This window comes from Carettochelys insculpta, chromosome 22 (genome assembly GCF_033958435.1).
Source record: "Carettochelys insculpta isolate YL-2023 chromosome 22, ASM3395843v1, whole genome shotgun sequence".
In the NCBI taxonomy this organism is placed as follows: domain Eukaryota; kingdom Metazoa; phylum Chordata; order Testudines; family Carettochelyidae; genus Carettochelys; species Carettochelys insculpta.
The window spans coordinates 18,550,959-18,573,387 of NC_134158.1; the positions used below are offsets into that span (position 1 = coordinate 18,550,959).

At 51.2% G+C, this 22,429-nt stretch overlaps 1 protein-coding gene across 1 annotated transcript in view; it reads left to right on the top strand.

Moving 5' to 3' along the window:
- The window catches only part of PPP5C (protein phosphatase 5 catalytic subunit), a 48,275-nt gene that overhangs the window by 13,917 nt on the left and 11,929 nt on the right, over positions 1-22,429 (top strand). The window contains exons 4-10 of the mRNA XM_075016405.1: positions 9,441-9,562; positions 9,953-10,018; positions 12,410-12,508; positions 13,709-13,814; positions 15,306-15,448; positions 15,724-15,811; positions 21,740-21,780. Coding sequence (XP_074872506.1) covers positions 9,441-9,562; positions 9,953-10,018; positions 12,410-12,508; positions 13,709-13,814; positions 15,306-15,448; positions 15,724-15,811; positions 21,740-21,780 — 665 coding nt within the window. The remainder of the gene's footprint in view (positions 1-9,440; positions 9,563-9,952; positions 10,019-12,409; positions 12,509-13,708; positions 13,815-15,305; positions 15,449-15,723; positions 15,812-21,739; positions 21,781-22,429) is intronic.

Genomic DNA, 22,429 nt, shown 5'->3' on the forward strand with positions numbered 1-22,429 from the left:
CTAAACTCTCATGGGCAACTCTGATGTCTGCAGAGATTGGCAGACCAGGACCTTCGGCAGGCAGGGGAAGCTGCAAAAACTCCAGCTGGATCTAGGGCCCAGGTGTTTACCAGTGTGGGTGATTAACTGCCCAGGGAAGTGGTGGGTGCTCCAGTTCTTGAGCTTGCCCAGTCTGGTTGGTGCCTCAGGGCTTGTCTATAATCCGCGGAAGATTCAGCCGATCAGGATTGGTCTTCTGGGATTTGATTTCGCGCGCCTGGTAGAGATGCATGAAATCGAACTATCTGGGGTCGGCCATCGGCCCCTGGACTCGTCAATATCAGAGAAGTGTAAGGGAGGTTGGCCAGATAAGTCGATTCTAACCATGCAATTGCCATAGCTACCACTGTGTGTCTAAAATCAGTTTACCAGCCTAGTGTAGACCAGCCCTCGGTCATACACGAGTAGTTAGGCTCTGTGTGGGAGAAGTACTGTGGCTTGTGCCGTGCAGGGAGTCAGACAAGGGGGCTGATGGCTCTAAGTGATGCTCAAGGGAGCAGGCTGGGGCTGAAAGGCTGAATGGGTCTGCTGGCTCTGGTGGGCTCAGTTTTCTGGTTCTGAAGCCAGCTCTTAGTGGGCTGGGACCTGTGTTGTACTGTGTGTGTCTCCTCAGTGCCTGGTGCGTTCACTGGTGAAGAAGCAAACTGCTCAGTAATGAGACAGTCTCTTTTTTCAGACTGTGTTTTATGGGGCTCAGATGTACTTGCAGCTGAAGCTCAGGACTGGGGGGTCAGGACTCCTGGGTTCTACTGCTGAGCCTCATGCTCTGTCCCCTCTCTGGGGCTCACTTTCCCTACACCTGCTCTCTGAAGATTCAGGGGGGCTCTTCAGACATTAACTAAAGTCTCCCTGCACCCTGAGAAGAATGTATTATCCATGGCTTTATAGGTGTGGGAAAAACTGAGGCATGGGGGAAGTGTCATGGTCAACCAGTCAGTGGTTGCACTGGGAGTAGAACCCAGTAGTCCCAGCTCTGTCACCTTATCTAAGCATTACTCTCTGTACCACCCACCCACCCCCCTTTCCAAGAGCTGGCAACAGGACCCAGTTCCCCAACTCCCCACTCTTCTGTTTTAACCAGTCCGCTCTTCTCCCAAAGCTGAGCAGGGCAGGCCCGGGCCCATGTTGTTTGCCTAGGCGGCAGGAGTCTGCATCATTCACGCTCTTGGTCCCGGCATAAGATTCCTCCACTTCCCATCTCAGGTCAGAAATACGCAGGAACGGGGTATTTCCGCAGCTCTCGCAAGAAGAGTCTTCTTGTTTTGCAGCTCCAGTGGGATTCAGGGCAACTATCCCAACTCTAGAGCAGCTTTGCCAAGAGCTCCGTTCTGGTCACTGGTACTAACGCAGCGTGGAAAGCACTGCCCCAGCTCCCTGCTTTGACCAAGAATAGACTGGGAACAGAGCCTAGGGGAAAGGCGAAAACAGCAAAAAATTATTTGCACTGACCTTGCTGCTTCCCTGACCAAGATCATGGAATGGTATAGAATCCTAGGGCTGGAAGGGACCTCAGGAGGTCATCTAATCCAGCCCCTTGCCCAAAGCAGGATCAACCCCACCTAAATCATCCCAGCCAGGACCATGTCAAGCTCGGACTTAAAAACCTCTAGGGATGGAGATTCCGCCACCTCTCTCAGTAACACATTCCAGTGCTTCACCGCCCTCCTAATGAAATAGAAGGCCTCAGGGTGCGTCTACAGGATAAGTGCTGCTCTGGCATTGGGGTATGCACTTTGCTGCAGTGATGGAAGGAAGTTCCCCTTGCGGGTATTGATGTCCACCCCCTTGAAAGCTGCTGGTGAGGCTGACGGAAGAATACTGCTGGCGTACCTGTGGCTCTTGGGTGTAAAAATTAACCTCCAGGAGCAGTGTAGCTAGGTTGATGTGTTAGGGGTTGCCCGCGCTTGAGGTGGTGGTGTGTTTTTTTTTTTTTAAACAAAAAGAATCTTTAATCAATAAAATCCAAATACACCAAGAATTAATTACATCTGACATCTCTCTTCAGTTCTGGCCAGTGGAACTGAAGCCACCTGTGCCACCTTTCTTACCGTCTAGAACCTGAACTTCCTCCAGCTGAGGATGGAAAATGTCTTCGTAGATCAGCTGGGCAAGACCCTAAAATGTTTTAACTTCACAATCTTGTTTGTCGACATTAAAAAGGACACCGCCACCATTTCCTCCGTAATCCTCCTCGGTGACCCCACCACCACCGTCTACAAAGTGTTTTGCAGCGAATCCAGAACATGGAGCTACGCTGCCAAACTATCCAGAAGGGAAGGAAATCTGAATGTTAGTTTTCACTATGGCCTTTGCCATAGCCAGCATCACACACTCATAGGCACTGTACAGGTCGTAGCCAGCTGTGCGGGCCGAGCCCCAGGCGGGATGGACATGACGCACTCGTGTGACTGCTTTGGAGAGGGATTTTTCTCTGAGCCGCAGAAGGACATCCTTCACCCTGGCAGCTGGTGAGAACGCTGGTGTGCGCCCTCCAAATGCCGCAGCTTGCCTTGGAAACACACGGTGAAAATCCGTCCTTCCTTCAGTTGCCTTCCTGCCTGTCCCTGTCTGCTGGCCGCGCTCCCAGCATCCTGGGGCAGGAGAAGCTGGAGGGGTTTGGGGGAAGAGAGCTTCCGGGAGTGCTGAGAAATGGGGGAAGAGCTGTGCTGCAAGCAGACTTTGTCTCCTTCCCCCTCATGGTGTCACACGGCAGCGTCCTGCCCAGAGCAGCTGTTCACCCGTCTCCCAGTCGATGAGCGGGAAGAGTATTTGTGTCCAGGATCCCCGTTGCTAAAGGTAACAGGATCACAGCAAATGGAATGGAAAAGGCCGGGGAGATCTCTTCCTGTTCTGCCCTGAGGGCCTCTCCCTCGCTGCATTGCCACCACGTTCTTTAGCAGGAACCACATTTTTCTCCCCGGTGTACGGCATCCTGCAGAGAGACGGCTGCTGGCAAAGCGCTGCTCTTTCATTCCTTGTTTTGCTGAGTCCAGGTTTCATTGGTGACTCAAATCCACCGCGCTGGCAGGGCCGCTCCCTGCTCCTCGTGATGCTGTCGGGCCTGTGGGGGAGAGAGCAGGAACAGAGTTAGTTAGAAACCCAGGTTCTTTAGCCTTGGCTTCTTCTTGCGCTGAAGAGCTAGTGCCACAGCGCCACCTGCTGGCTACAGCCGTATAGGAGCCAACAGGGCTCGGAGAGAGCAAGCACAGGGACAGATTCCTCAGCCACCTCCCAGCTGCAGGCCCTTTCCTGCTGCATGAAGACACCAGAAGGAGCCCAGCTTGAGTGCTCAGAGCTGATAGGGAAATCTCCCTTCTGTCACTTAACTGAACACCGAATCCTGGGTCGTGCAGGCGGGGACCCTGTCACCAGGTCGTTCCCTTTCTGTCTGGCATTTTAATGAAGGTCCACTCCAACCTGGCCTAAGATCGGGTGGGATAGGTGAAGGGCAGACGTCAGACGCCTGAGTGCGCCTTCGAGAGGAAGCGGAGTTAGGGCCAGGCATGTGTCTGTGTTCTGGTGCATCATGAAGATACAGAAGGGGAAGAGCTGAGAGTTCTGGCAGGGAGGGTGAAGGCCAGCTGAGTCCTGCAGGGGATCGTACAGCTTGCTAAAGGCGAAGTGACACAGTGCACTTAGGTGGCTGGAGATTCGCTACACTTACTCACCCAGACAAGGAGCGTTCACTTCAGCACAGCGCAGTACATCCCTGGGCATGGGGCAGGGTGACTTCCTAACAACATGCTTGTTGCGTAAGCAGTGTTCCCTGTGAGCTGAACGCTTGGCCGGCCGCCCAGGAGAGATTCGAGTACTGCCCAGTTGATTAGCAGAGCGCTCACAGCCAACAGCGTGTGTTGGTGGTGCACATTTGCACATGCCTCAGTGCACACAGCAAAATTTATTCTGCCCACGGATGGAAAAAATGAGCGGGACTGCTGCTTGTAATCACGTAGCCTTTCAGTGACGTACCATTTAAAGAAGCAAATCTACACATTAGAAGATTGCAGTCCAATTTTGTTTCCTTTTCCGTGAACATCTTGTCCTAATGACTTTCTGCAAAAATCCGCGTCTCGCCAGCACAACTTCTGTTAGGTGCCGCTCTGGGCTTAGTGCGACAGCTAGCTGGCCTCTGTGTTACGTCTGCTCAGTGTAGTTTTAACCTACGATCTCACACTACCGTAACAGACACCACATACACAGACAGTGTGGGGGAGAGATACGGGTGTACGATTCCATCAGAGCCCAGCTGTCCCATGTGCTTCTGACATCCCTGGGCAAGATTTATCCTCAGGAAATGGTAGTCTGACCACAGAGGAGGTTGCTATCTCATGGCTAAAACCCAACCCTGCAAGCTGCCTCATCCCCATTGTTGAATATATGTTGATACAGTAACGTGCCAGGGATCAGTGCCCCCATTATGGCAGCCAATGCACGTACACATTGAGATCATCCGTCTCCCCAGACATTGCGGTCCAAATAGATAAGGCAGGGCAAAGGAAAGATGGCTGTCAGTTTTCCCTCTGTTTTCCCCACCCAGCGGTGGATTAAATTTTATGTGCACCATGGCATGTGCAGATGTACACCACCATAGAAATCCTGGCTGTGGGCACTCTGATCATCAGCTCGGCAGCACCTGAATCTCTTCTGGGTGGCCACCCAAGCGCTCAGCTGACAGGGAATGCTGAGCCCCGTTGTGCCGATGAAGGGCCAGAGGCCCAGAGAGATAAGGGATAAATCTTTCAAAACTGCTTTAATCTGATTTTTAAAACAGCCAAACTCAGTGAGACTTGGATCCTTAGGGCTAGCTTTTCAAAGGGATTTAAACATCTCAAGAGGCAGATTGGTGCCTGCTGGGATTTTCAGAGACACCTCAGCAGCTTTCAATGAAATCAGTGGGGTTTTGGCACTTCACCTGCCCAGGCACTGTGAAAAATCCAACCTTAATCAAGCTCCTGTCTTCATCTTTAGGCTCCTGGGCATGTTTGAAAACTTGTCCCCAAGGGACTGAACCACCCAGCTGCTGTGATCTAATTAAAACCTAGTGACAGAGAGATAGCCGTGCTAGTTTATATGCTATCAAAACAAAAAAGCAGTCCAGTAGCACTTTAAAGATTAACAAAATAATTTATTAGGTGATGAGCTTTCATGGGACTGATCCACTTCTTCAGACCAGAGCCATACCAGAACAGACTCAATATTTAAGGCACAGAGACCCAATAATAGTAATCAAGGTTGACAAATCAGAAAAATATTATCAAGGTGAGCAAATCAGAGACTAGAGGGGCAGAAGGAGGCAGGAGAGTCAAGAATTAGATAAAGCCAAGTATGCATAAGAGCCCCTATAATGACCTAGAAAATGCCCATCCCAGTTCAAACCACTTGTTAATGCGTCGAATTTGAATATAAACGAGAGTTCAGCAGCCTCTCCTTCCAAACTGTTGTGAAAATTTCTCTTCATTAAGACGCAAACTGTCAGGTCATTAACAGAATGGCTCACTCCATTAAAGTGCTGACTGACAGGGTTGTGAATCAGGAGTGTTTTTATGTCTGTTTTATGCCCATTAATTCTTTGTCTAAGAGAGTTTGAAGTCTGTCCAATATACAAAGCATTGTTGGCACATGATGGCATATATGATGTTAGTTGAGGAACATGAGAATGTGCCCATGATTCTGTGACTAACCTGGTTAGGTCCAGTGTTGGTTTCTCCAGCATAGATATGTGGATAAAGTTGGCAATGGGCCTTGTTGCGAGGAAAAATTCTAGGACTGGTGTTCCTGCGGTATAGATTGTGGTTGTGGGTGAGAATCCTCATGAGGTTGGGAGGTTGTCTGTAGGAGAGAACAGGCCTGTCACCCAGGGCCTTCTGGAGTGTGGCATCCTGATTAAGGATAGGTTGTAGGTCTTTAATAATGCGTTGCAGTGGTTTGAGTTGGGGGCTGTAGGTAGTGACCAGTGGTGTTCCGTTCTTGGCTTTTTTGGGCCTATCTTGGAGTAGCTGGTCTCTGGGTATTCGTCTGGCCCCGTTGAGTGAAAGCTCTTGCCCTAGACCACACGGTAGAGGCAGGATAAACCTAGCTCTGCCGAATCCTGAGTCTCTCTGTCTCTCCCTCCCCTTGTTCTTATAAGCCATGTCAGAGCAGGGCGGTGGGCAGCGCCTGGCTTGGGGAAACTCTTGCTGTGCTCTGGGTTCTATTGTGAAGGGTGAGTCTTGTTCTTAAAGTGGCGGTGCAGTGTTTAACCTGAGATTTCCCCTGCAGCCAGCTCAGTGTGTCTTTCTCTCACACACGCACACTCTCTTTCACACTCCCCTCCCAACACGTACTCTTATTGTTGTGACTGCTTGCAGCGCACGTTATCTCTGCGATTTTATTCTTTCCAAGTGTGTTAGTTTTTTGTGTTTTGAAGTACACAAATGGGCAAAATCTAAAGAATGCTGGTGGCAGAGCTCCGGGGTCCAGCTTGGGCCTGGGGGTGGTGGGTGGCGAGCTCTAGCTGCACAGCTGTGGGTTCTGGCCACAGTGCTTCAGACTTACCTCCCCACACACACATTGTCCCTGCTGCCTTCCCAGCCCCTAACCCACCACCTTTGTCCTCCACTGCCTCCCTGCTTGGCTCCCCTCACTTGTAAGGGCTGAATAAGTTTGCGAGTTGGAGGGTGCTGTATGGCTGCTTCAAGCTCCTTTTGTGCCCTCCTGCTCTTGCGATGCCCCACCAGCATATCTTAGATAACCATGGGGGCCTGACTAAATCACCGCAGTTGCCAGGGCTGCCCTCTGTCAGTTGCGTCTTGACTCCAACATACCCCTTATGCCAGCGCTTGTGAGAGGGCAGCTTAATCACTGTCTTCCACCTGCGCCAAGGAGAATCCTGGCCTGGCTGGATCCAGGGGTTTTAGGCCCTTTACGTCACTTTGGCTCTTCTGCATGAAGAGGCTGGAGCTGAGTGGGTGATCTCACCCCTCTGCACGTTTCTGCTTTTGAGGGTGTGCCTGGGGTAGATATTCTGCTCTGTTACACAATGTGGTATCCTGTGTTGCTGGCAGCTTTTGTCTGGCAGAGAGCCACTGAGTTGCTCTTTTTCATCTGGACTCTTCAACTCTCACTTCTTGGTTCTCTGAGTCAAGCCTGCGTCTGCAAACTGTGATTAGCATCACTCCTTAATAAACGTTGTGGTGTGGGACAATCAAAAGTCACAGGTTGGGTAAGCCCAGCATGCTCTGCCTGAAATAGAACTGGCATTCGTGCTTGCTATATTGAGAGCATGGATAGGGTGCCAAGAAGCTCCAGTCATACAAATACATAACATGGGGAAAGCCCTAAAAGTACCGAGGTGAAGGTTGTCAGCAGCTCATTTTTTCCAAAGTGTATCTCTTTATAGCCCTTCAGCAGGAAAATGCTAAGGAAATGCAGTTTGATGATGACTCAAGAGCCATGGGAAAAAGTCACCTTGGTCCGACTTTCTGAGGATCTCATGCCACTGGGAGCTGAGGTCTCTTGATGTTCTCATCCTTTGGGTGGGTCCTTAAAAAACAAAACAATAAGCAAAACAAAACCTTGATTGTATTGATGGGAGGGATCATTAAGTCTTCTCTTCTGACCTGCTGTATAGAACCATCCTGTTCCTCCTGTGCCAAGCTGTGTGTGTCATCAAGGAAGGTTTTGATCTGAAGCCGTTGAGAGGTGGTGAATCCCCCCTTCTAACAAGAGTTGGTTCCAATGTTTAATTGCCCACCCTGCCCAACCTTTGGAAAATGGGGAGGAGAATGCTTAAAATATCTGGGTACCCGCTAGTGTTCCCTGTAAGTGCAGCTGTGGGCAGCCTCTTGGGAGGGATTTGAATGCTGCCCAGCTGATTAGCAGAGCGCCCACAGCTAGGTCTGAGTTTCTCCTGGTGGTGCACATCCACACATGCCTCGGTGTGCATAAAAATTTATTCTGCACATGGCTGGAGGAACATCCACACATGGATCCTAAAGATGAGGGGGAGCATTTGTGCTGGCTCTGGTATCAAAACAAGTGGCCCTTGGAGCTCCCAGCAGTGTTCCCACTAATTTTTCCATCCATGAGCAGAATAAATTTTCCTATGTGCACCAATGGGCATGCGGCTGTGTACCACCCATAGCAACACACGCTGCCCCCAGGGAGCAGCTGTGGGTGCCCTGCTAATCCGCTGGACGGCCCCTCGCTCTCTCCCAGGCGGTTGCCCAAGCGCTCAGCTTACTGGGAACACTGGTGTCCACGAGTGTTAATTTCAGCTCAGTCCAATTGTACTTGAGGCAACAGAAATCAGTTCTTCCTAACTGACACACCCAAACCATGCACCCCGTATGCTTCTTGGCCTGTCCCAGGCCAGTGTCCTCTGCCGTGCTGTCATGGCTTCTTCCCCACTCTAGCAAGATAAATGCAGAAGTGGGGGCCAGCAAAAGTACCTTTAAAAACTTATTTACCAGGTTTTGGTATAAAATTCCCCCTAAAAATCTTAGATTTTGGGGATACAATTTGCTGCCACCACCCAAGTAATAATAAGGAAACCAGGGAGGGACTACTTGGGAAATCTTAGCCCTAAAAGTAAAAACCAGGACACAAACATTAACCAATACCAGGTTAATAAAAAGAAAAAGAGAGAACGTTTATTATTACAACAATGTTTATGTTGCAAGCCTTATGACTAGATGGAAGAGTTATAAAGTAAAACTCATGGGGAGTCTCCACTATGGGCCTACAACTTAGTTACAAGGAGAGTAAAAGAGCATTTCTAAAAAGTGCACAGACATCAGATCCCACTTCCTAAACAATAAAGCCTAACGGATCTATCTAAACTTTACCCTACCTACAGAAGATTGGAGGGGCTGTTCTTGGAGGGAGATATTCTGTGTTTCTCTCCCTCATGGCTGGAAAGAAGCAGAAGAAAAAAGACAGAGAACAGAAGAGGGGAGGAGCCAAAATTCAGTTCTTACCTGCATTCCTATAGGCCAACCCCACCTGGCTCAGGAGGTTAACCCTTTTACTCCCATGCTGCTGGCTAACCCTCATGATCATGACACGTGCTTCCCAGGGAAATCGTGGCAGTTCTTTGGTCAGTGGCTTGTCCCTCCATCAGCTGAACATCCTCATTTCCAGGGTCTGTTTGGGCCAATGCAGGTTCATCCTGTGAAGTGTTGAGTGCCTCTGAGTCTGAATCGAGGAGATTCCTCTGGCAGAGTCAGACCCCAGCGACCCTGCCATTGGAAGCCTTGGTGCTAAATAGTTGGAGCCGAAGCGTGAAGGAGAAGGTTCCTGTGCAGCTGGGTGGAAGTGGGCAACCTGTGTAAGCAGCAGGGGTGGGTGGGGCCTTTGGATTGTCGGTGCCTTCCTGTTGCTGACATGTGGTTCTGCTTTCCTCCTGCCTCTGTGTCTGCCAGCCATCGAGGACGAGTACAGCGGCCCCAAGCTGGACAATGGGAAGGTGACGCTAGCGTTCATGAAGGAGCTAATGCAGTGGTACAAGGATCAAAAGAAACTCCACAGGAAGTGTGCCTATCAGGTAATCGCCTGCTGTTCCTGCCATCGGTGGGAGGCTCCCCCAGACTCCTTTGCCCCTTTCTTGGAAGGAGCTGGCATCCTCTTTCCTGCCTGCGGCTGGCAAGAACTGCCACGGCAGGTCAACAGGAGTCCAGACTGTCGCATCGAGCTGGCTTGCTGCCTACGTCACCCTGTAACACGGAGGGGAGCACGCAGGCCACGCGTCCCAGCAGGCCGTGCTTCCGCGCCGCTGAAACGGCGCATTGCGTGCTGGGAGCTGAGTGCTCCAACCTGTGTGTCAGCCCCTAAGGCCAGGGTCTCGCCCAGCGATGGGCTGCAGAGATGTTTGGAGGTGGGGTGGTGATGTTCATTTCATGTGCTTGCTAAACCCTCCCCTTTTCCCCTTGGGCAGATCTTGGTGCAGGTGAAGGAGGTGCTCTTCAAACTCCCCACTCTAGTAGAAACGACGTTAAAAGAGGTGGGTGTCCCTCTGTGCGGCCAGTGGGTGGCAGATCCTGGGGTGTACTTGGTAGAATCTGTGTGGGGTGGGGGTGAGGGATGGATTGGATGGATTTGCAGCTCAAATCTGCAGGTGCTGAGTGAGCAGAGGCTACGGTGGCTTTACATCCCTCCCTGGAGAAGCGGCTTAGGACCAAATCACCCCCTGCCCCCCCGTGAGCGGCTGTACTGTGCTGAAAAGCCATAGCACTGTGCGCCGTGTTTCCTCCCACCTCTGACTTTGCCTACGCTGGTGCTTGCCCAGATAACCAGCCTGGGGTTCTGGGCCAATGGAGATCCATCCCTGGCTAGCTAAGAGGGTGTGGCAGCTCACAGGCACTGCAGCTGCAGCATGAGGGACGGTGGCATGGGAGGGGGAATCCCTGTCTTGGTGTCCAACCTTCCTCTCCCGCCAGGAGAGTGCTTGCAGCTCTGTCCAAACAGCTGGGTGAGGTTTGTCTGGGACTGGAGTGGGAAGCTTAGAAGCCTGTTTGTCCTTTGTTGTGGTAGCCAGGCCCACTTGTTGCTGGAGTAACCAGCTCCAGAGCCCTCCAAAGGGTGGGGTTGTTTGAAACAGCCATTGTCTTCTCCTTGAGCGATGTACTTTCTCTTTGCTCGATAGGAGAACCCAGGAGCCTTTTCACCAGAATCCACATTGGAGTGTGGGATGTTTGTGTGTGCAGCTCCAACCTGCCTCCCTACCTTCCTGGATTCAATGTAGTTGTAACTGTGTTGGTCCAGGATAATAGGGGGATGAGGTGGTCCAATGTAAACTACTGCCTCACCCACCTTGTCTCCCCACATTCCTGCCAGTTGCATTGGATCCAGTATTCCCTTTGTCTCCTGAGTGCAGTATTACTGTGCCCTGTTAACCAGCTGCCTTGACCAGCCCCAGAGGTGGTTGCATTTCACTGATGATGAATTAATTGACATGAAGCACATGGGCCCAGCAAGTCAAAGGTGTTAACTGGGCCCTGCAACTGTCTGACATTAAACAGAGTGAAGCGATTTGTGGGGCCTTTGGCCTGCTGAGCTCCATGGCAAACACATTGCTAAACAGCACTTTAATCTTCTAGTAAAGGGACAGAAAAGCAGCAAAAGCAGTGTGAGCATTTAAAATGTGAAGTGTTAAGTCAGCCTTTCATTTTAACGGCATCCCTTGTTCCTGTCCCCTGGAGAGGTTTGAGGAAGAAACTCCCCACGTCTGACAGCCTTTTAGATGGAATTAAAGTTGCTAGTTACTGTAATTTTGGGGGTGAAGAGATGAAGTTAGTCGAGATGCACTTGTGCGGCTGATGCGGCTGTTAAAAGCCAAGAGGAGAAGACAAAGGGCTGCAAGAGGGAAGAGACAAAAACGAGATGGAAAAGGTGCCTTCCATCTCTGGGCTGACTTGCATTTGCTGCCTCGCTACTGGTAAGACATGGTCCCAGTCCCTGGTCTGACCAGCTGCTTTGAGACCTGGCAAGCTTACACCAGCTGCCGGCTGTGTAGGGCCTTGATTTGAGCTGCCTCTTTCTGGTCCCAGGTGAACTGCAGTGTTGCAAAACTCACGGTCGTGGCCAGCTGAGCCAGCCTTTTATTAGAAGGAAAAAGGAGAGCAGAGGCCAAAGGTGTGGGGATTCCAGGGGGAGCACCAGCCATGTGCACCTGCCCCACCCCTCCCTGCCCATACCCCACCCTTTCCTTTTCCTGCCCCTACCCCTTCCCTCCGGCCCTTGCCATTCCCATGCCCTGCCCTCTCTCTGCCCCTGCTGTGCCCCCTGCCTCTTCCTGCAGAAACACCATGCCATTTCTGGGGAGTGCTGGACAGTTTTTCTCCCCACTCCCCCAGAGTGGTGCAGCATGAGATAGAAAGCTCGTGCTGCTTTTGGGCTGTGCCACTCCAGGGGAAAACTACTTGGGTAAAAGCGTGCACACCCACACAATCACATCTTGATTGTACTCAAGTATAAAGAAGTGCCATCACCTGCAGTTTTACTCAAGTGACTTCTTTTCCTCCTCTGTTCCCAGGCCAGGAAGGGCCACTGTGGTCATCTCCTCTGACCCCTTTCATAACGCAGGGAACAGCTCCTTTGGGAAGCCTCCAGTCTTGATTTAAAACATGCTGGTGATGAAGAGTCCACCATGACCTTTATTGAATGGTCCCCCAGCTGCCAGCTCTCTCCTCTCCCCCGGTGTTTTTAGGAGGACCCTGGAAGGGAAGGATGGGTGGAATAGTCCATCCACTAACTGAGCCTGTTTCTCACATTTATGTGCACAGTGTTTGCAGAGAACTTTGGTGTCCTGTAAGAAGAGGTGCTCTGTCTAACTTGGGTTTTTCTTTTATTCTGTCTCCTTTTTTCTCCTCTCTCTTGGCCTCTCTTCCTCCAGACTGAGAAGGTCACCGTGTGCGGAGATACCCATGGCCAGTATTATGACTTGCTGAATATATTTGAACTGAATGGGCTGCCGTCTGAAACAAACCCCTATGTATCCTTGGCTGGTTCCCCCATTGAGCCAGCAGTGATGGGTGTTTATGGAGGCTCTCTCTGAGAAAAGGAGGCAGACCTGGGTCCTGTTCCAGCCCTGGGACATATTGCTGCCGTGCCCTGTGCCTCAGTTTCCCCATTTGTACCACCCTGGGAATGGTCCTGACCACCGTAAAGCTCTTGCATGGCACAGATCATTTCTTTCTCAATCCTGAGAACAATGCGGCTGTGCTGGAGTGAACCTTTTCTACTGTGTCTCGTGCTGAACACAGCCATCGTGGGTCAGACCCAGGGTACCCGCTTCTCCCTGTCATTGGAGATGCAGCTTCCATCTGCGCTAGTGATCAGTCTGAACCTGTATTTTCCCCCAAGCAGGCAGGAGAGTTGGGGGTTGGGGAAGCTGCGAACTGTCTGAGAAACCTACCTCTTGGTGGTGCTGGGGTTGTTCTTGGGCTGCCTCTGAGATGCTCTTAGGGGAGAGAAGCAGAGGGTCATTCACCCTCTCTCAGGCCTTTGGGTGGGACTGGGCGAGAGGTTCTAGAGCGGGGGTTAGTGACCCCCGGCACAGGTGCCAAGAGCGGCACGCAACTCAGTTTTCATCAGCGCGAGAGGCGGGAGTTCAGCCCCTCCCACCACCACCCCCCACAAGCAGCCAGGAGCTTGCTCAAAGCCAGGCCACCTGTGGATTAACAAAAGTCCAGCTCATGCTGCCAGCCACCCCCTAAATGGCAAAGCTTTGCACCTGCATTTACTGATTAACGAAGCTGTTGTAAGTAGGACTGTTAGTGCCTTTTAAAGGTATCACTGGTGCTCAGCCGGTACAAAGAGGTCGGCCCTCCGCTGCAGAAAGGTTGCTGACCCCTGATCTAGCAAATCAGCTCAGGTGCTGAAAGGAAGCAAAGGGAGGCCGGCCTGGTGGCTGGGAAGGCTGGCCTGGGGTTTGGAGATCTAGGTTGAACTTTCAGCTCTGCCTTAGACGCCCCGTGTGATCCGGAGCCAATCCGTTAGCCTCGCTGTGCTTTGGTAAAAGAGCGGTTCCCAGGGATGATTGCTCCAGCACTGCGGCACTCTGTGTGTGTGCACGGCGCGCCCCGTGTGTGTGTGTGTTGGGGACCAGACAAGCACCTGAGATGGAGAGCCCTGTTCATTATCCCAGAGTGCCACCTGGGCCCTTTTTCCTGAGCTCAGCCCCGTGTGGCAGATATTCAATGGGGATTTCGTTGACCGTGGCTCCTTCTCAGTGGAAGTGATATTAACACTGTTCGGTTTTAAGCTGCTGTATCCAGATCATTTTCACTTACTTCGAGGTAAGTGCATTCCTGTCCCCCGCCAGGGGAGGGCAAAGCCACTGGAGAGCCCTGCTTTACACTCAGGTCGGAGCAGGAACTCTCCAAGCTGCCCCCTGGGCTGTTTGCTCTGGTGCTGAGATGCAGGGCTGGAGTTCCCAGGCTTAGCAGAGTTGGCTTCTCCCATTCTGCCTACTGTCTCTGGGATTCCCCAGCAGCAGAGGACCAGGGAGAATGTGGAATTTCCTGGATGCTTGAGCTTTCTCCCCTTTCACTTTTCCAGCTGTGTCACCTCTTCCTGTTGGTCTCTGGGTGGGTCATGGTCTCCGAGCCATGGTATCTCACAGTTTTTTCTAGGCTGTTGGAGCTGGAGCTGATACCTTAGAAAAACAACCCGTTTTGATTTTAACAAAGGCCACTGCAGGAGAATCCCCCACTCTCCTGAACAAACTGATTCCAGGGCCCATTCCCTTCTCTGTTAAAATTAGCACCTTTTTCGGCATGCAATTTGTCTTGCCTCAACATCAGACCATTGGTAGATTGAAGGGCCTGGGATCCAGTATTTCTTTCTGGGTGGATGCTTACAGACGGGCGGAGTTCATCCCCGCAGGGCATGTGTTTTGCTCCTGGTTGGTCCCTGTGTGAACGCAGGAAAGCATCCCAGTTCACAAGCCAGATGGGAACCAGAAGAGTCTGCAGAGTGGAAGGGAGAATTGCCTAGTGGTTAGGGCACAAGTCTAGAAGTTGGCTGGGTTCAAATCCCAGCTCTGCAACTGACTCCCTGTGCGGCCTGGGGCAAGTTCCCTATTCTTTCTATGCCTCCCTATCTCTTGAGTGGGGATACTTGTCCTGTCTTTCTGCGTAGCGGGGCGATGAGGATAAATGCATTCAGGTTTAGGAGGTGCTCAGATACCAGAGTGAGGGTGGTCAGATTTAGTGGTAGGTTAAAAGCCACTGCTTGAATTTTGCTCAGAAATGCACAAGGCAGCCAGGCAGCACAGGGCTATGGCGGTGACCCCATCCCGCTCCATGTGGACAACATGAATCCAAAGGGCCATCCAGCCAGTGGGCCCAGATCGCATGGCTGAGCTTCCAAGGATTGACCTGTTTGGGGTCAGTTCTCTGGCCTGTGCTACAGGAGTTGGACTAGATGCTCTTGTCTGACCTCAGAACTGGTGAATCAGGAGAAGGTGCACACATCCCCCTCCCTTAACGTGGGCTGGGAATCGCCCACGTGTGGTGCCTGAGCACAGCCCCAGCAGTGACTGGAGACATGGCTGCTTCTTATAGACACTTAGGGATTGGCTACGCTGACCTTTATTCATCCGTTGACCCTTTTGCCCCTGTTCTGGGGGGGCTCCACGCTGCAGTGGGTTGCTCAGACCCCATTTCCCCCTTTGCCCTAGGGAAGGGGTGACAGTCGGTTCTGTTGGCTGGGGCTGGCTGGCTCCCCTCTCCAGCTGGTCCCTGTCAACTGATGTGTTTTCTACCCCACCCCCTTTTGGCCCCCAGGGAATCACGAGACGGACAACATGAACCAGATCTACGGGTTCGAGGGGGAGGTGAAAGCCAAATACACGGCCCAGATGTTTGCGCTGTTCAGCGAGGTCTTTGAGTGGCTGCCTCTGGCGCAGTGCATCAATGGCAGAGTGTTGGTAAGAGCTGAGCGCAGGCCCTGGCTGGGTGGGGAGACACATGCCCAGACCCTGCTGGGCCTGGAGAATTACCAGGTGCTTTGATATAACCCTGGCCACCTCCACGGCTTGGGTCCACTTTCCACCTCCCTCGGAGCTGGTTTTCACCCTACTCAGGGCAGAGATGCAACATGCCCCGCCCCCGCCGCGCCTTCTTGCCTCCTTAGCCCTTCCTCCCCCCGCCATCTATGGCCAGTTCGTTGCTCCAGCCTGCCCTGCCCTGTGCTTTCTGCCAGATAATGCATGGCGGGCTCTTCAGCGAAGACGGAGTCACCTTGGACGACATCCGGAAGATTGAGAGGAATCGGCAGCCTCCGGATTCAGGTCAGGACAGGCAAGCGCTCCCTGCCCAGGGCAGGTCACTGCCTCTGGCTGGGCTTCTTCCATTGCTGCAGGGCTGCCCTAGCGCGGCGAGCCAGTCCTCTGATCCCTGCGCAGAGCTTGGCTCCCGCAGGCGGGAAACTGGGGACCCCATTTGGTTTCCTTAAATCTGTACTGTGGAGTCTTCGCCTGCTTTTGTGACCTGCCCCTCCCTGCAGTCCATGGGGCACGTCCCTGGTGCAAATCCATCTCACCCCAATGATAACAATGGCTTGTCAGCTGGGGAGCTGGTCCACGTAAGGATTGGGGGCTGGGCATGGCGTAACTGATCCCCCCCCACCCCCACCATCCCAGCAGGGCCATCTTGCACCACATCCTCCTTCCCACCTGCTTTTTACACCCCATAGGAGCAGGCTGAAAGGAGCCTGGGACTGTCAGGAGCAGGCTGGTGTCAGGCAGTGGAGCGAGGTTTGGAAAAGGCTGAGGGACCCACTGGGTCAGTTACCTTGAACCCAGTCAAAGGTGTCAGTAGGGAGGAAGCAATGTGCTGTTTACAGGGGCAGGACTGAGACCTGATCTACACTAGGGATCAAAGTCGATTCCAGACAGCAATTCTAGCCATGCCATTTGCATAGCTAGAATTGATGTATTGGGATGGACTTTATTCTGGGGTGTAGATCAGGGACCCTCGGGCTCATGCTGACGTCCCTTACTCCACCTGTCAGCCTGGAGCAGCAGGCTCGACGGCCGAGCCCAGAGAGATCAAGTTTTCCACGAGGGCAATTATTGAGTGACCCATACCTAGTCATCCTCCTGTCAGAGCTTCTGGTGGTCAGAGGTTTGGGACCATCCGGAGGACCGAGCTGCGTGGCTTGCCATCTTGGCTAGTAGTCATTGATGGATTTATCCCACAGAAACCTACCTAATGCTTTTTTTGAACCCAGTTAAGTTTTTGGCCTTCACAACATCACCTGACAAGCTTCATAAGTTGACTTTGATTTATGTAGAGTCCTTGTGTTTATTTTAAACCTGCTGCGTGTTAATTTCATAGGGTGACCATGTTTTTATGTGATGAAAAAGCACAGTTAACATTTCTTTATTTTCTTGACACCATTTATGATTTTATAGACCTCTGTCATATCCTCCCACTTCTAAGCATCTTGTTTCTAAGATGAAATGGAAAGTTTTTAATCTCTCGTCATACGGAAGCTGTTCCAACCCTTTCATCATTTTTTGTTGCTCATCTCAATACCTTTCCCAGCTGTAATATATCTTTTTTTGAGATGGGGTGACCAGAACTGCATGTAGTGTTCAAGGTGTGGCCATACCATGTGTTTAGATATTGGCATTATGAGATCTTCTCTTGTATAATGAACTTCCTTGGGTAAGACCCACTTCTGTCCTTTGGTTCTTAGCGTTGTGTGAGCTGCACATTGAACCGATGTTTTCAGAGAACTTATGATGATTCCAAGATCTCTTGCATAATAACAGTTAATTTAGACTCCATAATTTTGTATTTCTAGTTGGGATTATTTTTTTTCCAACATGCTTTTCTTGCACTTATCAGTATTACCTTTTGTAACTCTTCAGGGCCTGCTTTGGGCTTGACTGTCTTCTTGAGTAACCTAAGACTATCTATAAATTTTGCCACTGCACTCTTTACCCCCTTTGCCACATCATTTGTGGATGTGTTGAAGAGCACAGGTCCCTGCACACATCCTTGGAGACCCAGTTGTCTACTTCTCTGTGAAAACTGACCATTTATTCCTCCCGTTTGTTTCTTTTCTTTTAACCTAGTGTTGGTCCATGAAGTGCCCTTTTCTCTTAAGCCCGATCTGCTTAAGAGCCTGTAGTGAGGGACCTTGTAAAGATCTCTGAGAGTCCAAATATACTGTATCCACTAGGTCTGCTTGTCCACATCTTTGTTGACTCCCCCAAAGAATTTTAATAGATTGATGTGACATGATGTCCCTTTGCTAAAGCCATGTTGACTCTTCTACAACATACTGTGTTCATCTATACAAAAAACAAGCAGTTTGCTAGCACCTGTGTTTATTAGGTGATGACTTTCTGTGGGTAAGACCCACTTCTTCAGATTTGGAGCAGAGAATAAAAATCCAGGGTTTATATAGCTGGTGAAGGGTGGGGGGAAGGGGAGGAGGAAAAAGGGAGAGGAGTCACCAGTCATTAATAGAACTTGTGGAAAAAGTAAGTTAAGTTGGGTGGGGCCATTCCTGTGAATACCAAGGTGGGGTAATTTCCCTTGTAATGCAAAGGATAATTAAGATCTCTGTTAAGCCCCAGGTTAAATGCATCAACTTGCAAATGAATTCCAATTCAGATGTCTCCCTCTGTGATCTTGTGGTAAAAATCCTTTTGCAGGAGAATGTCACCGTTCAAATCTTCTACGTCTCTTGTAATTCTGTTCTTTGCTGTAGTTCAGCTGGTTTGCATGACAACAACAAAATGTGTCCTGAAGACAACCTTACTGGCCTGGAATTGCCAGATTTGCCATGAGAGCCTTTTTAAAAAATGGGTGTGACATTAACCCCTCTTCAGTTGTTTGACACAGAGGCTGATTTCAGCAGTAGATAACATACCACAGAGGATTGTTCTGCGATTTCATATATGAGTTCCTTCAGAACTTGTGGGCACTTACCTCCGGTCCTGATGATTTTATTATTGTTTAATTTAATCATCTGCTCCAAAACCTTGTCTGTTGACATCTCAGTCTGATTTCCAAGACCAGCATCTGATGAAGTGAGTCTGTGCTCACGAAAGCTCATGCTCAAAACTTTTCTGTTAGTCTATAAGGTGCCACAGGACCCTTCGTTGCTTCTCAGATTTGTCACCTAAGAACAATGGCTCAGGTGTGGGAATCTCCCTCACATCTTTAGCCATGCACAGTATTCCTCTAGCTTCCATGCAATGGCCTTGTCTTAGATGAGCATTCCTTTAGCATTTTAATGGGCCTATTTCTTGCTTCTGATAGACTTAGAGAAAAAAATCTCATTGCTAGTTTTTGTGCTTTTTACTGGTTGCTCTTCAAATTCTTTCTTGGCCTATGTCATTCTACTTCTGTGCTTGCCTTACCAGAGTTGGCGCCTTCATGTTTTTCTCACTAGGGATCCGTCTCTACTTACTGGGAGATTGAACGAATCAGGGTTGATCTTCAGGGTTTGATTTCATGCACCTAGTAGGGGATACACAAAATCGAACTATCAGGCCTCGGCTATTGACCCTGGTACTCCTCATGATTGCGAGAAGAAAGTTGATCTTAGATACACATCAATTCCAGCTACGCAATTGTCAAAGCTGCAATTGTGTATCTAGGATTGACTTTCAAGTCTAGTGTAGACCTGTTCTAAGATTTGACTTTCAAAAAGAAATTCAGAATGACTTGCAGGGGAAAAAAAAGCATGATCTGTTCTGCAAGGAAGATTTTGCTTTTCGAGTCACATCTGTAACTAGCGATCTCCCTCAAGCTTTGTATTTCCTTTGTGGGGAAGGTATCGAACAGTAGGAAGCCGGCACGTTGGCGTGGCCTTTGAAGACATAACACCCTGAGCATGTGGGTAAGCCGGTAGGATTTTTTCAAAGAGAGCCTTCTGAGGTCCAGACTCGCCAGCTTAAAAATGAAGAAAATCTTCCACTCTTGCTCCAGATGTACTCAAAGGGAGGCAGCACGTGAAGCTGCTAGTCTCAAGATCAAAGAAGCTGTATGTTATTGCCAAAAATCTGATTCTGCCTGTGACCAGGCATCAAATATGCTCGGTAGGTGATGCACTCAGGAAAGGATCCTGATGGAACAACGCTGTGTCCCGTAGAAATGGCTGAAAATATCGTGTTGCATTTCCGCTTCAGTGTGACCAGTCCATGGGTACAGATGGAGAAGCTGAGTGGATTGCTTACGTTCCGTACCCTGAAGCCACTGACCTCAATGAGCACATGTTGGTTTGCAAAAGGATCAGCTCCAGGGACAGTGGTGAATATCAGAACCTCCCTTAATCCAGTTCATGGCCCTGCCCTTGTCCCACCCTGGGGCCTCGTCATTGCTCCCCTCCTTCCCAGAAGCCGGCGGGGGCTCAGTTCCAGCCAGCGGTCTAGAACTTGGGGCTTGGGCCAGGGCAGCCGGGGGTACCTTGGGCTGTCCAGTAGCTTAGGCGTTGGACTGGTGCTTGGGGTGCTTAGCCAGGGCTCCTCTAGCTCTGGGGCAAGAGGCTTGGGGCTCTGGGAGGCGAGGGAGAGTAGGATCTCAGAGGAAGAGGTGGAGCTGGGGGAGAGTATGGGAGGGAGGTGCTACCCTCCCCGAAGCGGGGTTCATGACGCTGCCCATGGCTGACACAACCGGAGAGAACATGTTTAAACTAATGAATTATTTTTCCTGAACACGATCTGAGTTGGAATTAACACAGCTTGAGCTGCTCTGACAGGGCCACTGCAGTGCCTGGAGAGCGAAGGAACTGAAAGCTGGGGGCAGGAAAGGGAGTCCTTCCTTGCAGGGCATGTGCTGCGCCAGATGCTTGCTTCTGGAACGATGACTTTGGAGCAGCTTGACTTGAGTGAGTGCCAAAGCTGCTGATGTTCTCAGGTCCTGGCTGTGCACTGCTCCTGTTTCCTTTTCTTCCCAGCGAAGTGGAATCAGAATGTCAGTCTATCTGTTGCTATGCACAGAGGTTTGCCGGCTTTCAGAATGGGAAGAACTTCACACGCTGTTTGAATCATGCACAGAAGTCCACACGTTTCTTTCTTATTCGTCACCTCTGGCCTGTGGGTTATACGCTTCTGTGTGGTTGGCTCAACCTGCATGATAAATTTAGCAAACTGACTGTTCTAAATTTGTCTATTCAAGGCTGTGACACAAACTCTTCTGACTCTCCAGGGCAAACAAAGGCTTGGATCACGAAAACTGATTTCTGAGAGTGACTGTACCAGTTTCCACTGCTTCAGGCACGTGGTGGTGTTGTCTGCACCGGGCAGATCTGAGCAGAGCAAAAGAAAAGAAATAACAGTAGATCATTTGGCCCGCTTGACCTCTCAGTTCCAGTCCTTTTCCCAACATTGGACCCAGCTCAGCGCAGTAAAAGACCCTTCATTTTGTTCAGTGTTAGCAGCAATACCCTGTTGGCCGGGCAGCAAGAAAATCTTGAGCTTTCCTCAGATCGGGGTCTGTGAGCAGAGTGTACCACGCCACGTTTGCCCAGGCTTGGTGTTTAGTATGCAGTGAGGACACCAGCCTCAGCAGCCTGGCTTTGGATGGTCCGTTATTGGCTTTGTGATCTCTCATGTTGGGCTAACGCTGTCATCAAGTCAAAGAGTCAAACCTGTAGTTGTTTCTGTCGCTCCATCGCCTCCCAGGCTGACAGGGCTGAAGAGGGAAAAGGGTCTCACACCGAAGGGGAAGTACAGTGTTCATCTGGCTGATCGATTCAGTAGATAATAGCTGGTGAAAAAGGGAAAAGGAGCCGTTGTTCAGCAACAGTGCACTGGGATACCTTTGTGTTGTCCGGGCTGAGTTTGTAAGCTGGGAGGCTTTTAAAGCTGGGAGGCCAAGGGGAGCAGGGGTGAGGTGTTGGGCTGGATGGGCTGAGGGGACTGACCCTGGGGTGGGAGGGGGATCGGGCTCCTGAAAGGGAGGGGTGTGGTAATCTGGAATGGCTGAGGAGCGTAGATAGTCTCCACTTTGCTAAATCCTCCCCGAAGGGAAAGGGAGGTTCTGGGCTGGATTGGGCCCAGGGGACTGAGCCAGGGTTGGCTGGGGGGAGGCGCTAGGCTGGATGGGCCTGGGGACTGAGCAGGGAGAGCAGGTGGAAGGGGAGAATCACCCAGTGCCAGCTGATGGCTGGGGTAAGACTGGTGCGAAGGCCAGGAGGGCAGCTTTCCCTCGGCACGCCCCGCTGGGAATGACACATGCTCTCTCCTTGCTGGCAGGTCCCATGTGCGACTTGCTGTGGTCCGACCCGCAGCCTCAGGTGAGTGTGACAGTGAACCCCCTCTGTGCTCTTGCGATGTGTTTTGCGCAGCTAGTTCAGCTCCCAGTGCAGCCTGTGTGCTGAGTCATTTTCCTCTGCCCCCCCACCACCTGTGGAGGGGTCTGAGTGGGCTGGCTCAGAGCAGCCTCTGCTGCCTCTCACTGTGGTGCACTAGCTAGGGAGCTGTGTGGAGCCCTCCCCCACCTGGCAGCTAGTGCTCATCCTCTGCCCCAGCTGCCAGCTCAGTGGGGGTGCGGGGGGCATCTGCTGCTCTGCTTGGTGCTAGCCCAGGGTCAACCCCATGCTCTGGTGGTGGCTGGAGGGTAAATTTGGCGGGGCTCAGTTCAGATGCATGGCAGGGGCTTGCCTGTCTCTGCTGGCACAAGCAGCATTGGATCCCTGTTGCCCCCAAGAGATATGCCTGGGGGCTGGGGGGGACAGGGTGGTGAATAGGAGGATGCCCTGGGCTGCTTCTAGCAGCTGTCACCAGCACAAAGCTCTGACCAGCAGGAGGGAGGAACCTGCCTGTGGGAGATCAGAGAAGAACTTGGGAGCCTGGAGGGGGTGTCCCTCCTGCATTGTGAGCTTGGGTTTGTGTGACCCCCATGAGCGTCCCCACTGCTGTGCCGGGGTTTCCCTGTCCCGATAA